Raw genomic sequence first — 17,328 nt, 5'->3', positions numbered from 1 at the left:
TTTCATACCCCCGTTGTTGCAGCACACTTCCTGTACAGCAGGAAATGCAGACGTGTTGTGTATAAAGGTTTTTTAAAAATACATTTTTAGTTTGTAAATTTCCGATTTTAAAATGTCAGACTTAATGTTGTCAACACCACCGCTCCTGCAGCAGCTGTCACCACCACCGCCCCTGCAGCACCTGTCACTACCACTGCCCCTGCAGCACCTGTCACTACCACTGCCCCTGCAGCACCTGTCACCACCACCGCCCCTGCAGCACCTGTCACCACCACCGCCCCTGCAGCACCTGTCACTACCACTGCCCCTGCAGCACCTGTCACTACCACTGCCCCTGCAGCACCTGTCACTACCACCGCCCCTGCAGCACCTGTCACTACCACCGCCCCTGCAGCACCTGTCACCACCACCGCCCCTGCAGCACCTGTCACCACCACTGTCCCTGCAGCACCTGTCACTACCACCGCCCCTGCAGCACCTGTCACTACCACCGCACCTGCAGCACCTGTCACCACCACCGCCCCTGCAGCACCTGTCACCACCACCGCCCCTGCAGCACCTGTCACTACCACCGCACCTGCAGCACCTGTCACTACCACCGCCCCTGCAGCACCTGTCACTACCACCGCCCCTGCAGCACCTGTCACTACCACCGCCCCTGCAGCACCTGTCACCACCACCGCCCCTGCAGCACCTGTCACCACCACCGCCCCTGCAGCAGCTGTCACCACCACCGCCCCTGCAGCACCTGTCACCACCACCGCCCCTGCAGCACCTGTCACCACCACCGCCCCTGCAGCACCTGTCACCACCACCGCCCCTGCAGCACCTATCACCACCAACGCCCCTGCAGCACCTGTCACCACCACCGCCCCTGCAGCAGCTGTCACCACCAACGCCCCTGCAGCACCTATCACCACCACCGCCCCTACAGCAGCTGTCACCACCACCGCCCCTGCAGCACCTGTCACCACCACCGCCCCTGCAGCACCTGTCACCACCACCGCCCCTGCAGTAGCTGTCACCACCACCGCCCCTGCAGCAGCTGTCACCACCACTGCCCCTGCAGCACCTGTCACCACCACCGCCCCTGCAGCACCTGTCACCACCACCGCCCCTGCAGCACCTGTCACCACCACTGACCCTGCAGCACCTGTCACCACCACCGCCCCTGCAGCACCTGTCACCACCACCGCCCCTGCAGTAGCTGTCACCACCACCGCCCCTGCAGCACCTGTCACCACCACTGCCCCTGCAGCACCTGTCACCACCACCGCCCCTGCAGCACCTGTCACCACCACCGCCCCTGCAGCACCTGTCACCACCACCGCCTCTGCAGCAGCTGTCACCACCACCGCCCCTGCAGCACCTGTCACCACCACCGCCCCTGCAGCACCTGTCACCACCACCGCCCCTGCAGCACCTGTCACCACCACCGCCCCTGCAGCAGCTGTCACCACCACCGCCCCTGCAGCACCTGTCACCACCACCGCCCCTGCAGCACCTGTCACCACCACCGCCCCTGCAGCACCTGTCACCACCACCGCCTCTGCAGCAGCTGTCACCACCACCGCCCCTGCAGCACCTGTCACCACCACCGCCCCTGCAGCACCTGTCACCACCACTGCCCCTGCAGCACCTGTCACCACCACCGCCCCTGCAGCACCTGTCACCACCACCGCCCCTGCAGCAGCTGTCACCACCACCGCCCCTGCAGCAGCTGTCACCACCACCGCTCATGCAGCAGCTGTCACCACCACCGCCCCTGCAGCAGCTGTCACCACCACCGCCCCTGCAGCACCTGTCACCACCACCGTCCCTGCAGCACCTGTCACCACCACCGCCCCTGCAGCAGCTGTCACCACCACCGCCCCTGCAGCAGCTGTCACCACCACCGCCCCTGCAGCAGCTGTCACCACCACCGCCCCTGCAGCACCTGTCACCACCACCGCCCCTGCAGCACCTGTCACCACCACCGCCCCTGCAGCAGCTGTCACCACCACCGCCCCTGCAGCACCTGTCACCACCACCGCCCCTGCAGCACCTGTCACCACCACCGCCCCTGCAGCAGCTGTCACCACCACCGCCCCTGCAGCACCTGTCACCACCACCCGTCCTGCAGCAGCTGTCACCACCACCGCCCCTGCAGCACCTGTCACCACCACCGCCCCTGCAGCACCTGTCACCACCACCGCCCCTGCAGCAGCTGTGACCACTACTGCCCCTGCAGCAGCTGTCACCACCACCCGTCCTGCAGCAGCTGTCACCACCACCGCCCCTGCAGCAGCTGTGATAACCACCGCCCCTGCAGCAGCTGTCACCACCACCGCCCCTGCAGCAGCTGTCACCACCACCGCCCCTGCAGTAGCTGTCACCACCACTGCCCCTGCAGCACCTGTCACCACCACCGCCCCTGCAGCACCTATCACCACCACCGCACCTGCAGCAGCTGTGACCACTACCACCCCTGCAGCAGCTGTGACAACCACCGCCCCTGCAGCAGCTGTAACCACCAACGCCCCTGCAGCAGCTGTCACCACTACCGCCTTTGCAGCACCTGTCACCACCACCGCCCCTGCAGCAGCTGTCACCACCACCGCCCCTGCAGTAGCTGGTACCACCAACAGTCCTGCAGCAGCTGTTACCAGCACCGCCCCTGCAGCAGCTGTCACCACCACAGCCCCTGCAGTAGCTGGTACCACCACCGCCACTGCAGCAGCTGTCACCACCACCACCCCTGCAGCACCTGTCACCACCACTGCCCCTGCAGCACCTGTCACCACCACCGCCCCTGCAGCAGCTGTGACCACTACTGCCCCTGCAGCAGCGGTCACCACCACCGCCCCTGCAGCACCTATCACCACCACCGCCCCTGCAGCAGCTGTGACAACCACCGCCCCTGCAGCAGCTGTCACCACCACCACCCCTGCAGCAGCTGTCACCACCACCGCCCCTGCAGTAGCTGTCACCACCACCGCCCCTGCAGCACCTGTCACCACCACTGCCCCTGCAGCACCTGTCACCACCACCGCCCCTGCAGCAGCGGTCACCACCACCGCCCCTGCAGCACCTATCACCACCACCGCACCTGCAGCAGCTGTGACCACTACCACCCCTGCAGCAGCTGTGACAACCACCGCCCCAGCAGCAGCTGTCACCACCAACGCCCCTGCAGCAGCTGTCACCACTACCGCCTTTGCAGCAGCTGTCACCACCACCGCCCCTGCAGCACCTGTCACCACCACCGCCCCTGCAGCACCTGTCACCACCACCGCCCCTGCAGCACCTGTCACCACCACCGCCCCTGCAGCACCTGTCACCACCACCGCCCCTGCAGCAGCTGTCACCACCACCGCCCCTGCAGTAGCTGGTACCACCACCACTCCTGCAGCAGCTGTTACCACCACCCGTCCTGCAGCACCTGTCACCACCACCGCCCCTGCAGCAGCTGTAACCACTACTGCCCCTGCAGCAGCTGTGACCACTACTGCCCCTGCAGCAGCGGTCACCACCACCGCCCCTGCAGCACCTATCACCACCACCGCCCCTGCAGCAGCTGTGACAACCACCGCCCCTGCAGCAGCTGTCACCACCACCACCCCTGCAGCAGCTGTCACCACCACCGCCCCTGCAGTAGCTGTCACCACCACCGCCCCTGCATCACCTGTCACCACCACTGCCCCTGCAGCACCTGTCACCACCACCGCCCCTGCAGCAGCGGTCACCACCACCGCCCCTGCAGCACCTATCACCACCACCGCACCTGCAGCAGCTGTGACCACTACCGCCCCTGCAGCAGCTGTGACAACCACCGCCCCTGCAGCACCTGTCACCACCACCGCCCCTGCAGCAGCTGTCACCACTACCGCCTTTGCAGCACCTGTCACCACCACCGCCCCTGCAGCACCTGTCACCACCACCGCCCCTGCAGCAGCTGTCACCACCACCGCCCCTGCAGCAGCTGTCACCACCACAGCCCCTGCAGTAGCTGGTACCACCACCAGTCCTGCAGCAGCTGTTACCACCACCGCCACTGCAGCAGCTGTCACCACCACCACCCCTGCAGCACCTGTCACCACCACTGCCCCTGCAGCACCTGTCACCACCACCGCCCCTGCAGCACCTGTCACCACCACCACCCCTGCAGCACCTGTCACCACCACCGCCCCTGCAGCAGCTGTCACCACCACCGCCCCTGCAGCACCTGTCACCACCACCGCCCCTGCAGCAGCTGTCACCACCACCGCCCCTGCAGCACCTGTCACCACCACCGCCCCTGCAGCACCTTTCACCACCACCGCCCCTGCAGCAGCTGCCACCACCACTGCCCCTGCAGCAGCTGCCACAACCACCGCCCCTGCAGTAGCTGTCACCACCACTGCCCCTGCAGCAGCTGTCACCACCACCGCCCCTGCAGCAGCTGTCACCACCACCGCCCCTGCAGCACCTGTCACCACCACCGCCCCTGCAGCACCTTTCACCACCACCGCCCCTGCAGCAGCTGCCACCACCACTGCCCCTGCAGCAGCTGCCACCACCACTGCCCCTGCAGCAGCTGTCACCACCAACGCCCCTGCAGTAGCTGTCACCACCACCGCCCCTGCAGCAGCTGTCACCACCACCGCCCCTGCAGCACCTGTCACCACCACCGCCCCTGCAGCACCTGTCACCACCACCGCACCTGTCACCACCACCGCCCCTGCAGCAGCTGTCACCACCAACGCCCCTGCAGCACCTATCACCACCAACGCCCCTGCAGCACCTGTCACCACCACCGCCCCTGCAGCAGCTGTCACCACCAACGCCCCTGCAGCAGCTGTCACCACCACCGCCCCTACAGCAGCTGTCACCACCACCGCCCCTGCAGCACCTGTCACCACCACCGCCCCTGCAGCACCTGTCACCACCACCGCCCCTGCAGTAGCTGTCACCACCACCGCCCCTGCAGCAGCTGTCACCACCACTGCCCCTGCAGCACCTGTCACCACCACCGCCCCTGCAGCACCTGTCACCACCACCGCCCCTGCAGCACCTGTCACCACCACTGCCCCTGCAGCACCTGTCACCACCACCGCCCCTGCAGCACCTGTCACCACCACCGCCCCTGCAGTAGCTGTCACCACCACCGCCCCTGCAGCACCTGTCACCACCACTGCCCCTGCAGCACCTGTCACCACCACCGCCCCTGCAGCACCTGTCACCACCACCGCCCCTGCAGCACCTGTCACCACCACCGCCTCTGCAGCAGCTGTCACCACCACCGCCCCTGCAGCACCTGTCACCACCACCGCCCCTGCAGCACCTGTCACCACCACTGCCCCTGCAGCACCTGTCACCACCACCGCCCCTGCAGCACCTGTCACCACCACCGCCCCTGCAGCAGCTGTCACCACCACCGCCCCTGCAGCAGCTGTCACCACCACCGCTCATGCAGCAGCTGTCACCACCACCGCCCCTGCAGCAGCTGTCACCACCACCGCCCCTGCAGCACCTGTCACCACCACCGTCCCTGCAGCACCTGTCACCACCACCGCCCCTGCAGCAGCTGTCACCACCACCGCCCCTGCAGCTCCTATCACCACCATCGCACCTGCAGCAGCTGTCACCACCACCACCCCTGCAGCAGCTGTCACCACCACCGCCCCTGCAGCACCTGTCACCACCACCGCCCCTGCAGCACCTGTCACCACCACCGCCCCTGCAGCAGCTGTCACCACCACCGCCCCTGCAGCACCTGTCACCACCACCGCCCCTGCAGCAGCTGTCACCACCACCGCCCCTGCAGCAGCTGTCACCACCACCGCCCCTGCAGCACCTGTCACCACCACCGCCCCTGCAGCACCTGTCACCACCACCGCCCCTGCAGCAGCTGTCACCACCACCGCCCCTGCAGTAGCTGGTACCACCACCAGTCCTGCAGCAGCTGTTACCACCACCGCCCCTGCAGCAGCTGTCACCACTACCGCCCCTGCAGCAGCTGTGACCACTACTGCCCCTGCAGCAGCTGTCACCACCACGGCCCCTGCAGCACCTGTCACCACCACCGCCCCTGCAGCACCTGTCACCACCACCGCCCCTGCAGCAGCTGTCACCACCACCGCCCCTGCAGTAGCTGTTACCACCACCCGCCCTGCAGCACCTATCACCACCACCGCCCCTGCAGCAGCTGTGACAACCACCGCCCCTGCAGCAGCTGTCACCACCACCACCCCTGCAGCAGCTGTCACCACCACCGCCCCTGCAGTAGCTGTCACCACCACCGCCCCTGCAGCACCTGTCACCACCACTGCCCCTGCAGCACCTGTCACCACCACCGCCCCTGCAGCAGCGGTCACCACCACCGCCCCTGCAGCACCTATCACCACCACCGCACCTGCAGCAGCTGTGACCACTACCACCCCTGCAGCAGCTGTGACAACCACCGCCCCTGCAGCAGCTGTAACCACCAACGCCCCTGCAGCAGCTGTCACCACTACCGCCTTTGCAGCACCTGTCACCACCACCGCCCCTGCAGCACCTGTCACCACCACCGCCCCTGCAGCAGCTGTCACCACCACCGCCCCTGCAGCAGCTGTCACCACCACAGCCCCTGCAGTAGCTGGTACCACCAACAGTCCTGCAGCAGCTGTTACCAGCACCGCCCCTGCAGCAGCTGTCACCACCACAGCCCCTGCAGTAGCTGGTACCACCACCAGTCCTGCAGCAGCTGTTACCACCACCGCCACTGCAGCAGCTGTCACCACCACCACCCCTGCAGCACCTGTCACCACCACTGCCCCTGCAGCACCTGTCACCACCACCGCCCCTGCAGCACCTGTCACCACCACCACCCCTGCAGCACCTGTCACCACCACTGCCCCTGCAGCACCTGTCACCACCACCGCCCTTGCAGCAGCTGTCACCACCACCGCCCCTGCAGCAGCTGCCATCACCACTGCCCCTGCAGCAGCTGCCACAACCACCGCCCCTGCAGTAGCTGTCACCACCACCGCCCCTGCAGCACCTGTCACCACCACTGCCCCTGCAGCACCTGTCAGCACCACCGCCCCTGCAGCAGCGGTCACCACCACCGCCCCTGCAGCACCTATCACCACCACCGCACCTGCAGCAGCTGTCACCACTACCACCCCTGCAGCAGCTGTGACCACCACCGCCCCTGCAGCAGCTGTCACCACTACTGCCCCTGCAGCACCTGTCACTACCACCGCCCCTGCAGTAGCTGTCACCACCACCGCCCCTGCAGCACCTGTCACCACCACCGCCCCTGCAGCACCTTTCACCACCACCGCCCCTGCAGCAGCTGTGACCACCACCGCCCCTGCAGTAGCTGGTACCACCACCACTCCTGCGGCAGCTGTTACCACCAACGCCCCTGCAGCAGCTGTCACCACCACCGCACCTGCAGCAGCTGTGACCACTACCACCCCTGCAGCAGCTGTGACAACCACCGCCCCAGCAGCAGCTGTCACCACCAACGCCCCTGCAGCAGCTGTCACCACTACCGCCTTTGCAGCAGCTGTCACCACCACCGCCCCTGCAGCACCTGTCACCACCACCGCCCCTGCAGCACCTGTCACCACCACCGCCCCTGCAGCACCTGTCACCACCACCGCCCCTGCAGCAGCTGTCACCACCACCGCCCCTGCAGCAGCTGTCACCACCACCGCCCCTGCAGTAGCTGGTACCACCACCGCCCCTGCAGCAGCTGTGACCACTACTGCCCCTGCAGCAGCGGTCACCACCACCGCCCCTGCAGCACCTATCACCACCACCGCCCCTGCAGCAGCTGTGACAACCACCGCCCCTGCAGCAGCTGTCACCACCACCACCCCTGCAGCAGCTGTCACCACCACCGCCCCTGCAGTAGCTGTCACCACCACCGCCCCTGCATCACCTGTCACCACCACTGCCCCTGCAGCACCTGTCACCACCACCGCCCCTGCAGCAGCGGTCACCACCACCGCCCCTGCAGCACCTATCACCACCACCGCACCTGCAGCAGCTGTGACCACTACCGCCCCTGCAGCAGCTGTGACAACCACCGCCCCTGCAGCACCTGTCACCACCACCGCCCCTGCAGCAGCTGTCACCACTACCGCCTTTGCAGCACCTGTCACCACCACCGCCCCTGCAGCAGCTGTGACCACCACCCGTCCTGCAGCAGCTGGTACCACCACCCGTCCTGCAGTACCTGTCACCACCACCGCCCCTGCAGCACCTGTCACCACCACCGCCCCTGCAGCACCTGTCACCACCACCGCCCCTGCAGCAGCTGTCACCACCACCGCCTCTGCAGCAGCTGTCACCACCACCGCCCCTGCAGCACCTGTCACCACCACCGCCCCTGCAGCACCTGTCACCACCACCGCCCCTGCAGCACCTGTCACCACCACCGCCCCAGCAGCACCTTTCACCACCACCGCCCCTGTAGCAGCTGTCACCACCACCGCTCATGCAGCAGCTGTCACCACCACCGCCTCTGCAGCAGCTGTCACCACCACCGCCCCTGCAGCACCTGTCACCACCACCGCCCCTGCAGCACCTGTCACCACCACCGCCCCTGCAGTAGCTGTCACCACCACCGCCCCTGCAGCACCTGTCACCACCACCGCCTCTGCAGCAGCTGTCACCACCACCGCCCCTGCAGCACCTGTCACCACCACCGCCCCTGCAGCAGCTGTCACCACCACCGCCTTTGCAGCACCTATCACCACCACCGCCCCTTCAGCACCTGTCACCACCACCGCCCCTGCAGCAGCTGTCACCACCACCGCCTCTGCAGCAGCTGTCACCACCACCGCCCCTGCAGCACCTGTCACCACCACCGCCCCTGCAGCAGCTGCCACAACCACCGCCCCTGCAGTAGCTGTCACCACCACCGCCTTTGCAGCACCTGTCACCACCACCGCCTTTGCAGCAGCTGTCACCACCACCGCCTCTGCAGCAGCTGTGACCACTACTGCCCCTGCAGCAGCTGTCACCACCACTGCCCTTGCAGCACCTGTCACCACCACCGCCTCTGCAGCAGCATTCACCTCCACCGCCCCTGCAGCACCTGTCACCACCACCGCCCCTGCAGCACCTGTCACCACCACCGCCCCTGCAGTAGCTGTCACCACCACCGCCCCTGCAGCACCTGTCACCACCACCGCCCCTGCAGCACCTGTCACCACCACTGCCCCTGCAGCAGCTGTCACCACCACCGCCCCTGCAGCACCTGTCACCACCACCGCCCCTGCAGCAGCTGTCACCACCACCACCCCTGCAGCAGCTGTCACCACCACCGCTCATGCAGCAGCTGTCACCACCACCGCCCCTGCAGCACCTATCACCACCACCGCACCTGCAGCAGCTGTGACCACTACTGCCCCTGCAGCACCTGTCACCACCACCACCCCTGCAGCACCTGTCACCTCCACCGCCCCTGCAGCACCTGTCACCACCACCGCCCCTGCAGCAGCTGTCACCACCACCACCCCTGCAGCACCTGTCACCTCCACCGCCCCTGCAGCACCTGTCACCACCACCACCCCTGCAGCACCTGTCACCACCACCGCCCCTGCAGCACCTGTCACCTCCACCGCCCCTGCAGCAGCTGTCACCACCTCCGCCCCTGCAGCAGCTGTCACCACCACCGCTCATGCAGCAGCTGTGACCACCACCGCCCCTGCAGCACCTGTCACCACCTCCGCCCCTGCAGCAGCTGTCACCACCACCGCTCATGCAGCAGCTGTGACAACCACCACCCCTGCAGCAGCTGTCACCACCAACGGCCCTGCAGCAGCTGTCACCACCACCGCCCCTGCAGCACCTGTCACCACCACCACCCCTGCAGCACCTGTCACCACCACTGCCCCTGCAGTACCTATCACCACCACCGCACCTGCAGCAGCTGTGACCACCACCACCCCTGCAGCAGCTGTCACCACCACCGCCCCTGCAGCACCTGTCACCACCACCACCCCTGCAGCACCTGTCACCACCACCGCCCCTGCAGCACCTGTCACCACCACTGCCCCTGCAGCAGCTGTCACCACCACCGCCCCTGCAGCACCTATCACCACCACCGCACCTGCAGCAGCTGTGACCACTACTGCCCCTGCAGCACCTGTCACCACCACCACCCCTGCAGCACCTGTCACCTCCACCGCCCCTGCAGCACCTGTCACCACCACCACCCCTGCAGCACCTGTCACCTCCACCGCCCCTGCAGCACCTGTCACCACCACCACCCCTGCAGCACCTGTCACCACCACCGCCCCTGCAGCACCTGTCACCTCCACCGCCCCTGCAGCACCTGTCACCACCACCGCCCCTGCAGCACCTGTCACCACCACCGCCCCTGCAGTAGCTGTCACCACCACCGCCCCTGCAGCACCTGTCACCACCACCGCCCCTGCAGCACCTGTCACCACCACTGCCCCTGCAGCAGCTGTCACCACCACCGCCCCTGCAGCACCTGTCACCACCACCGCCCCTGCAGCACCTGTCACCACCACCACCCCTGCAGCAGCTGTCACCACCACCGCTCATGCAGCAGCTGTCACCACCACCGCCCCTGCAGCACCTATCACCACCACCGCCCCTGCAGCACCTGTCACCACCACTGCCCCTGCAGCACCTTTTACCACCACTGCCCCTGCAGCACCTGTCACCACCACCGCCCCTGCAGTAGCTGTCACCACCACCGCCCCTGCAGCACCTGTCACCACCACCGCCCCTGCAGCACCTGTCACCACCACTGCCCCTGCAGCACCTTTTACCACCACTGCCCCTGCAGCACCTGTCACCACCACCGCCCCTGCAGTAGCTGTCACCACCACCGCCCCTGCAGCACCTGTCACCACCACCGCCCCTGCAGCACCTGTCACCACCACCGCCCCTGCAGCACCTGTCACCACCACCGCACCTGCAGCAGCTGTGACCACCACCGCCCCTGCAGCACCTTTTACCACCACCGCCCCTGCAGCACCTGTCACCACCACCGCACCTGCAGCAGCTGTGACCACCACCGCCCCTGCAGCAGCTGTCACCACCACCGCTCATGCAGCAGCTGTGACAACCACCACCCCTGCAGCAGCTGTCACCACCAACGGCCCTGCAGCAGCTGTCACCACCACCGCCCCTGCAGCACCTGTCACCACCACCACCCCTGCAGCACCTGTCACCACCACCGCCCCTGCAGCACCTGTCACCACCACCGCCCCTGCAGCAGCTGTGACCACCACCGCCCCTGCAGCACCTGTCACCACCACCGCCCCTGCAGCACCTGTCACCACCACCACCCCTGCAGTAGCTGTCACCACCACCGCCCCTGCAGCACCTGTCACCACCACCGCCCCTGCAGCAGCTGTGACCACTACTGCCCCTGCAGCAGCTGTCACCACCACCGCCCCTGCAGCAGCTGTCACCACCACTGCCCCTCCAGCACCTGTCGCCACGACCGCCCCTGCAGTAGCTGTCACCACCACCGCCCCTGCAGCACCTGTCACCACCACCGCCCCTGCTGCAGCTGTCACCACCACTGCCCCTGCAGCAGCTGCCACAACCACCGCCCCTGCAGTAGCTGTCACCACCACCGCCCCTGCAGCACCTGTCACCACCACCGCCCCTGCAGCACCTGTCACCACCACCGCCCCTGCAGCACCTGTCACCACCACCACCCCTGCAGCACCTGTCACCACCACCGCCCCTGCAGCACCTGTCACCACCACCGCCCCTGCAGCACCTGTCACCACCACCGCCCCTGCAGCACCTGTCACCACCACCGCCCCTGCAGCACCTGTCACCACCACCGCCCCTGCAGCACCTGTCACCACCACCGCCCCTGCAGCAGCTGCCACAACCACCGCCCCTGCAGTAGCTGTCACCACCACCGCCCCTGCAGCACCTGTCACCACCACCGCCCCTGCAGCACCTGTCACCACCACCGCCCCTGCAGCACCTGTCACCACCACCGCCCCTGCAGCACCTGTCACCACCACTGCCCCTCCAGCACCTGTCGCCACCACCGCCCCTGCAGTAGCTGTCACCACCACCGCCCCTGCAGCACCTGTCACCACCACCGCCCCTGCTGCAGCTGTCACCACCACTGCCCCTGCAGCAGCTGCCACAACCACCGCCCCTGCAGTAGCTGTCACCACCACCGCCCCTGCAGCACCTGTCACCACCACCGCCCCTGCAGCAGCTGTGACCACTACTGCCCCTGCAGCAGCTGTCACCACCACCGCCCCTGCAGCAGCTGTCACCACCACTGCCCCTGCAGCACCTGTCACCACCACCGCCCCTGCAGCAGCTGTCACCACCACCGCCCCTGCAGCAGCTGTCACCACCACCAGTCCTGCAGCAGCTGTCACCACCACTGCCCCTGCAGCAGCTGCCACAACCACCGCCCCTGCAGTAGCTGTCACCACCACCGCCCCTGCAGCACCTGTCACCACCACTGCCCCTGCAGCAGCTGTCACCACCACCCGTACTGCAGCACCTGTCACCACCACCGCCCCTGCAGCACCTGTCACCACGACCGCCCCTGCAGCACCTGTCACCACCACCGCCCCTGCTGCAGCTGTCACCACCACTGCCCCTGCAGCAGCTGCCACAACCACCGCCCCTGCAGTAGCTGTCACCACCACCGCCCCTGCAGCAGCTGTGACCACCACCGCCCCTGCAGCACCTGTCACCACCACCGCCCCTGCAGCAGCTGTCACCACCACCGCCCCTGCAGTAGCTGTCACCACTACTGCCCCTGCAGCAGCTGTCACCACCACCGCCCCTGCAGCAGCTGTCACCACCACCGCCCCTGCAGCAGCTGTCACCACCACCCGTCCTGCAGCAGCTGTCACCACAACCGTCCCTGCAGCAGCTGTCACCACCACCTCCCCTGCAGCAGCTGTCACCACCACCTCCCCTGCAGCAGCTGTGACCACCACTGCCCCTGCAGCAGCTGTCACCACCACCGCCCCTGCAGCAGCTGTCACCACCACCACCGCTCCTGCAGCAGCTGTTACCACCACCACCCCTGCAGCAGCTGTCACCACCACAACCGTCCCTGCAGCAGCTGTCACCACAACCGTCCCTGCAGCAGCTGTCACCACCACCGCTCCTGCAGCAGCTGTCACCACCACCACCCCTGCAGCACCTGTCACCACCACCACCCCTGCAGCAGCTGTCACCACCACCACCACCCCTGCAGCAGCTGTCACCACCACCACCGTTCCTGCAGCAGCTGTCACCACCACCACCACCCCTGCAGCAGCTGTCACCACTACCGCCCCTGCAGCAGCTGTCACCACCACCACCCCTGCAGCAGCTGTTACCACCACCACCCCTGCAGCAGCTGTCACCACCACCACCGCCCCTGCAGCAGCTGTCACCACCACCGTTCCTGCAGCAGCTGTCACCACCACCACTCCTGCAGCAGCTGTCACCACCACGGCTCCTGCAGCAGCTGTCACCACCACCGCTCCTGCAGCAGCTGTTACCACCACCACCCCTGCAGCAGCTGTCACCACCACCACCGCCCCTGCAGCAGCTGTCACCACCACCGTTCCTGCAGCAGCTGTCACCACCACCACTCCTGCAGCAGCTGTCACCACCACTGCTCATGCAGCAGCTGTCACCACCACCGTTCCTGCAGCAGCTGTCACCACCACCACCGCCCCTGCAGCAGCTGTCACCACCACCACCGCCCCTGCAGCAGCTGTCACCACCACCACCGCCCCTGCAGCAGCTGTCACCACCACCGTTCCTGCAGCAGCTGTCACCACCACCGTTCCTGCAGCAGCTGTCACCACCACCGCTCCTGCAGCAGCTGTCACCACCACCACCCCTGCAGCAGCTGTCACCACCACCACCACCCCTGCAGCAGCTGTCACCACCACCACCACCCCTGCAGCACCTGTCACCACCACCACCCCTGCAGCAGCTGTCACCACCACCGCCCCTGCAGCAGCTGTCACCACCACCGCCCCTGCAGCAGCTGTCACCACCACCACCACCCCTGCAGCAGCTGTCACCACCACCACCACCCCTGCAGCAGCTGTCACCACCACCACCGCCCCTGCAGCAGCTGTCACCACCACCACCGCCCCTGCAGCAGCTGTCACCACCACCACCGCCCCTGCAGCAGCTGTCACCACCACCGTTCCTGCAGCAGCTGTCACCACCACCGTTCCTGCAGCAGCTGTCACCACCACCACCGCCCCTGCAGCAGCTGTCACCACCACCACCGCCCCTGCAGCAGCTGTCACCACCACCACCGCCCCTGCAGCAGCTGTCACCACCACCACCGCCCCTGCAGCAGCTGTCACCACCACCGTTCCTGCAGCAGCTGTCACCACCACCGTTCCTGCAGCAGCTGTCACCACCACCGCTCCTGCAGCAGCTGTCACCACCACCGCTCCTGCAGCAGCTGTCACCACCACCACCCCTGCAGCAGCTGTCACCACCACCACCACCCCTGCAGCAGCTGTCACCACCACCACCACCCCTGCAGCACCTGTCACCACCACCACCCCTGCAGCAGCTGTCACCACCACCGCCCCTGCAGCAGCTGTCACCACCACCGCCCCTGCAGCAGCTGTCACCACCACCACCACCCCTGCAGCAGCTGTCACCACCACCACCACCCCTGCAGCAGCTGTCACCACCACCACCGCCCCTGCAGCAGCTGTCACCACCACCACCGCCCCTGCAGCAGCTGTCACCACCACCACCGCCCCTGCAGCAGCTGTCACCACCACCGTTCCTGCAGCAGCTGTCACCACCACCGTTCCTGCAGCAGCTGTCACCACCACCACCGCCCCTGCAGCAGCTGTCACCACCACCACCGCCCCTGCAGCAGCTGTCACCACCACCACCGCCCCTGCAGCAGCTGTCACCACCACCACCGCCCCTGCAGCAGCTGTCACCACCACCGTTCCTGCAGCAGCTGTCACCACCACCGTTCCTGCAGCAGCTGTCACCACCACCGCTCCTGCAGCAGCTGTCACCACCACCACCCCTGCAGCAGCTGTCACCACCACCACCACCCCTGCAGCAGCTGTCACCACCACCGCCCCTGCAGCAGCTGTCACCACCACCACCACCCCTGCAGCAGCTGTCACCACCACCACCACCCCTGCAGCAGCTGTCACCACCACCGCCCCTGCAGCAGCTGTCACCACCACCACCACCCCTGCAGCAGCTGTCACCACCACCACCACCCCTGCAGCAGCTGTCACCACCACCACCGCCCCTGCAGCAGCTGTCACCACCACCACCGCCCCTGCAGCAGCTGTCACCACCACCATCGCCCCTGCAGCAGCTGTCACCACCACCACCGCCCCTGCAGCAGCTGTCACCACCACCACCGCCCCTGCAGCAGCTGTCACCACCACCACCGCCCCTGCAGCAGCTGTCACCACCACCACCGCCCCTGCAGCAGCTGTCACCACCACCACCGCCCCTGCAGCAGCTGTCACCACCACCACCGCCCCTGCAGCAGCTGGCACCACCACCGCCCCTGCAGCAGCTGTCACCACCATCAGTGCTGGTAAGTATTAATCTCCAGGTGCGGACTGGTCATCTGGCATTTTGGGCAAATGGCCAGATGGGCTGGTAATAATAATTTAGGATTTTTTTTTCACTGTCACCGTACACATCTATACACACCAGCGACTCCTGTGGCGGGCCGGGGGCAGTGCGTGCTAACAAAGGTTGCACGGTGTTTCCTCCGACACATTGGTGCGGCTGGCTTCCGGGTTGGATGCGCGCTGTGTTAAGAAGCAGTGCGGCTTGGTTGGGTTGTGTATCGGAGGACGCATGACTTTCAACCTTCGTCTCTCCCGAGCCCGTACGGGAGTTTTAGCTATGAGACAAGATAGTAGCTATAAACAATTGGATACCACGAAAACGGGGTACAAAAAAGTAAAAATAAAAAGTATAAAACAATGCCAGGGCCAATTTCTGGTCCCAGTCCGCCCCTGTTTCACTGTCACCGTACACATCTATAGGAGCGAAGTCAACATTTGAACAGAAACATGAAAAGACACTCCACTTTTGTAATTTACTGAACAATATCTCTGTTTTTCCTGCTTTTTCAGGGTCATCAACCACATCAGGAAGTGCTCCCCGACCCACTTCCTTCTCTCTGGCTGCCTTGCCTCTCAGTTTGGCTCTGTTAATGGTTCAGCTGCTGGCTAGCTAATAGCCTGGGACATAGCGCTGTGGCTCTGCTAGCTACTAGGCTAGCTAATAGCCTGGGGCATAGCTGCTGTGGCTCTGATAGCTGCTGGCTAACCAATAGCCTGGGGCATAGCAGCTGTGGCATTGGTTTAACCAATCAACAGTTTCCCAGCTCTCATAGATACAGCCTTAAAGCTAGAATCCTTAGTTGCTACACACATTTTTTTACTTATAAATTAATTATATCTACCCATTGATTCTAGAAGAATATAACATATGAATACCTCATGAGTCTGTCGTACCCCATCAGAACCCAAAATATAAGCTTGTTTTACCCCAATGTTTCTAAACAATGCAAACAAACACTGTACAGCTTTAAAACATGATTAAAACTATAATTCTGATATCATGGATGGTCAGTCCTGGCATCCATAGCTCTGTCTATGAATTTGAGAGTGGTCACATTTTTATTACCAAAAAAAACATAGAACAGGTGTTAATTTGTTATTATTTCAGTTAATAAGGACTCTAGCTTTAAGATTCATTAGCTGCTTAAAGCACAAATTAAATTTGAGAGTTATTATTTCCATACCACTTCCTCGTTCTGAACTTCTAATGCCAGTGGGTGTGGCTTCGTGACAACGATCAAGAGCAGCTGCTCACCGATTGGACAGCTCCAATGCAGTGACTCCTCCGACCAGCATATGCATGTGTGGTTAGAACTGATTTGATTGAAGCGAGGCCCTTATCTTTCAAATTACATACCTTAAGGGAACATTTTGGCATTTCGTGTATAGTTAGTGAGAAAGTCCATATTGCAAATGTACGGTCCCTTACCAGACGTCCGAAAACGTTTGTAAAATTCGCGGTCGGCGTCGGGCCGTGCGGTAGGGCCGGACCTACCGGGAAGTCATCAAATGAACTTTGTCGGACATTCGGTTTCCGTTTCATAAAATAAACAAGTTTTGGACCATATTTCCGCTATCCCGGAAATTCCCACAAGAGGGCATACGGAATCATATGGCAATTTGGCAAAACATCACGAATCACGACGGGGCCTGAAAATATTTTGAAGCCGAAACTTGGTGAGCGTAGGTTTGGCATAATGGGCAGTTGGCCCCGAACAAGATGGCGTCTAGGCCTCAACGGTTTTTGAGTTATGGC

General features: G+C 65.0%; 1 protein-coding gene across 1 annotated transcript in view; it reads right to left on the bottom strand.

Annotated features, from left to right (window-relative positions):
- LOC139375505 (S-layer protein-like) overlaps positions 1 to 15,721 on the bottom strand; it is a 17,423-nt gene extending 1,702 nt beyond the window's left edge. Inside the window, exons 1-19 of the mRNA XM_071117337.1 lie at positions 15,652 to 15,721; positions 11,918 to 12,052; positions 10,001 to 10,162; positions 9,812 to 9,946; positions 9,002 to 9,109; positions 8,651 to 8,776; positions 8,327 to 8,434; positions 7,922 to 8,245; positions 7,400 to 7,570; positions 7,031 to 7,138; positions 6,302 to 6,733; positions 6,059 to 6,193; positions 5,519 to 5,653; positions 4,682 to 4,816; positions 3,692 to 4,042; positions 3,017 to 3,259; positions 2,396 to 2,746; positions 776 to 910; positions 425 to 640 (exon numbers count right to left, since the gene is read on the bottom strand). Of these exons, the coding sequence (XP_070973438.1) occupies positions 425 to 640; positions 776 to 910; positions 2,396 to 2,746; positions 3,017 to 3,259; positions 3,692 to 4,042; positions 4,682 to 4,816; positions 5,519 to 5,653; positions 6,059 to 6,193; positions 6,302 to 6,733; positions 7,031 to 7,138; positions 7,400 to 7,570; positions 7,922 to 8,245; positions 8,327 to 8,434; positions 8,651 to 8,776; positions 9,002 to 9,109; positions 9,812 to 9,946; positions 10,001 to 10,162; positions 11,918 to 12,052; positions 15,652 to 15,721 (3,580 nt within the window). The remainder of the gene's footprint in view (positions 1 to 424; positions 641 to 775; positions 911 to 2,395; positions 2,747 to 3,016; positions 3,260 to 3,691; positions 4,043 to 4,681; positions 4,817 to 5,518; positions 5,654 to 6,058; positions 6,194 to 6,301; positions 6,734 to 7,030; positions 7,139 to 7,399; positions 7,571 to 7,921; positions 8,246 to 8,326; positions 8,435 to 8,650; positions 8,777 to 9,001; positions 9,110 to 9,811; positions 9,947 to 10,000; positions 10,163 to 11,917; positions 12,053 to 15,651) is intronic.
- Between the last annotated feature and the right edge of the window lie 1,607 nt (positions 15,722 to 17,328).

Source organism: Oncorhynchus clarkii, chromosome 19, assembly GCF_045791955.1.
Source record: "Oncorhynchus clarkii lewisi isolate Uvic-CL-2024 chromosome 19, UVic_Ocla_1.0, whole genome shotgun sequence".
Taxonomy (NCBI): domain Eukaryota; kingdom Metazoa; phylum Chordata; class Actinopteri; order Salmoniformes; family Salmonidae; genus Oncorhynchus; species Oncorhynchus clarkii.
Note: the sequence above shows the minus strand (reverse complement) of the source record. Positions and strands in the feature narration are given on the sequence as shown.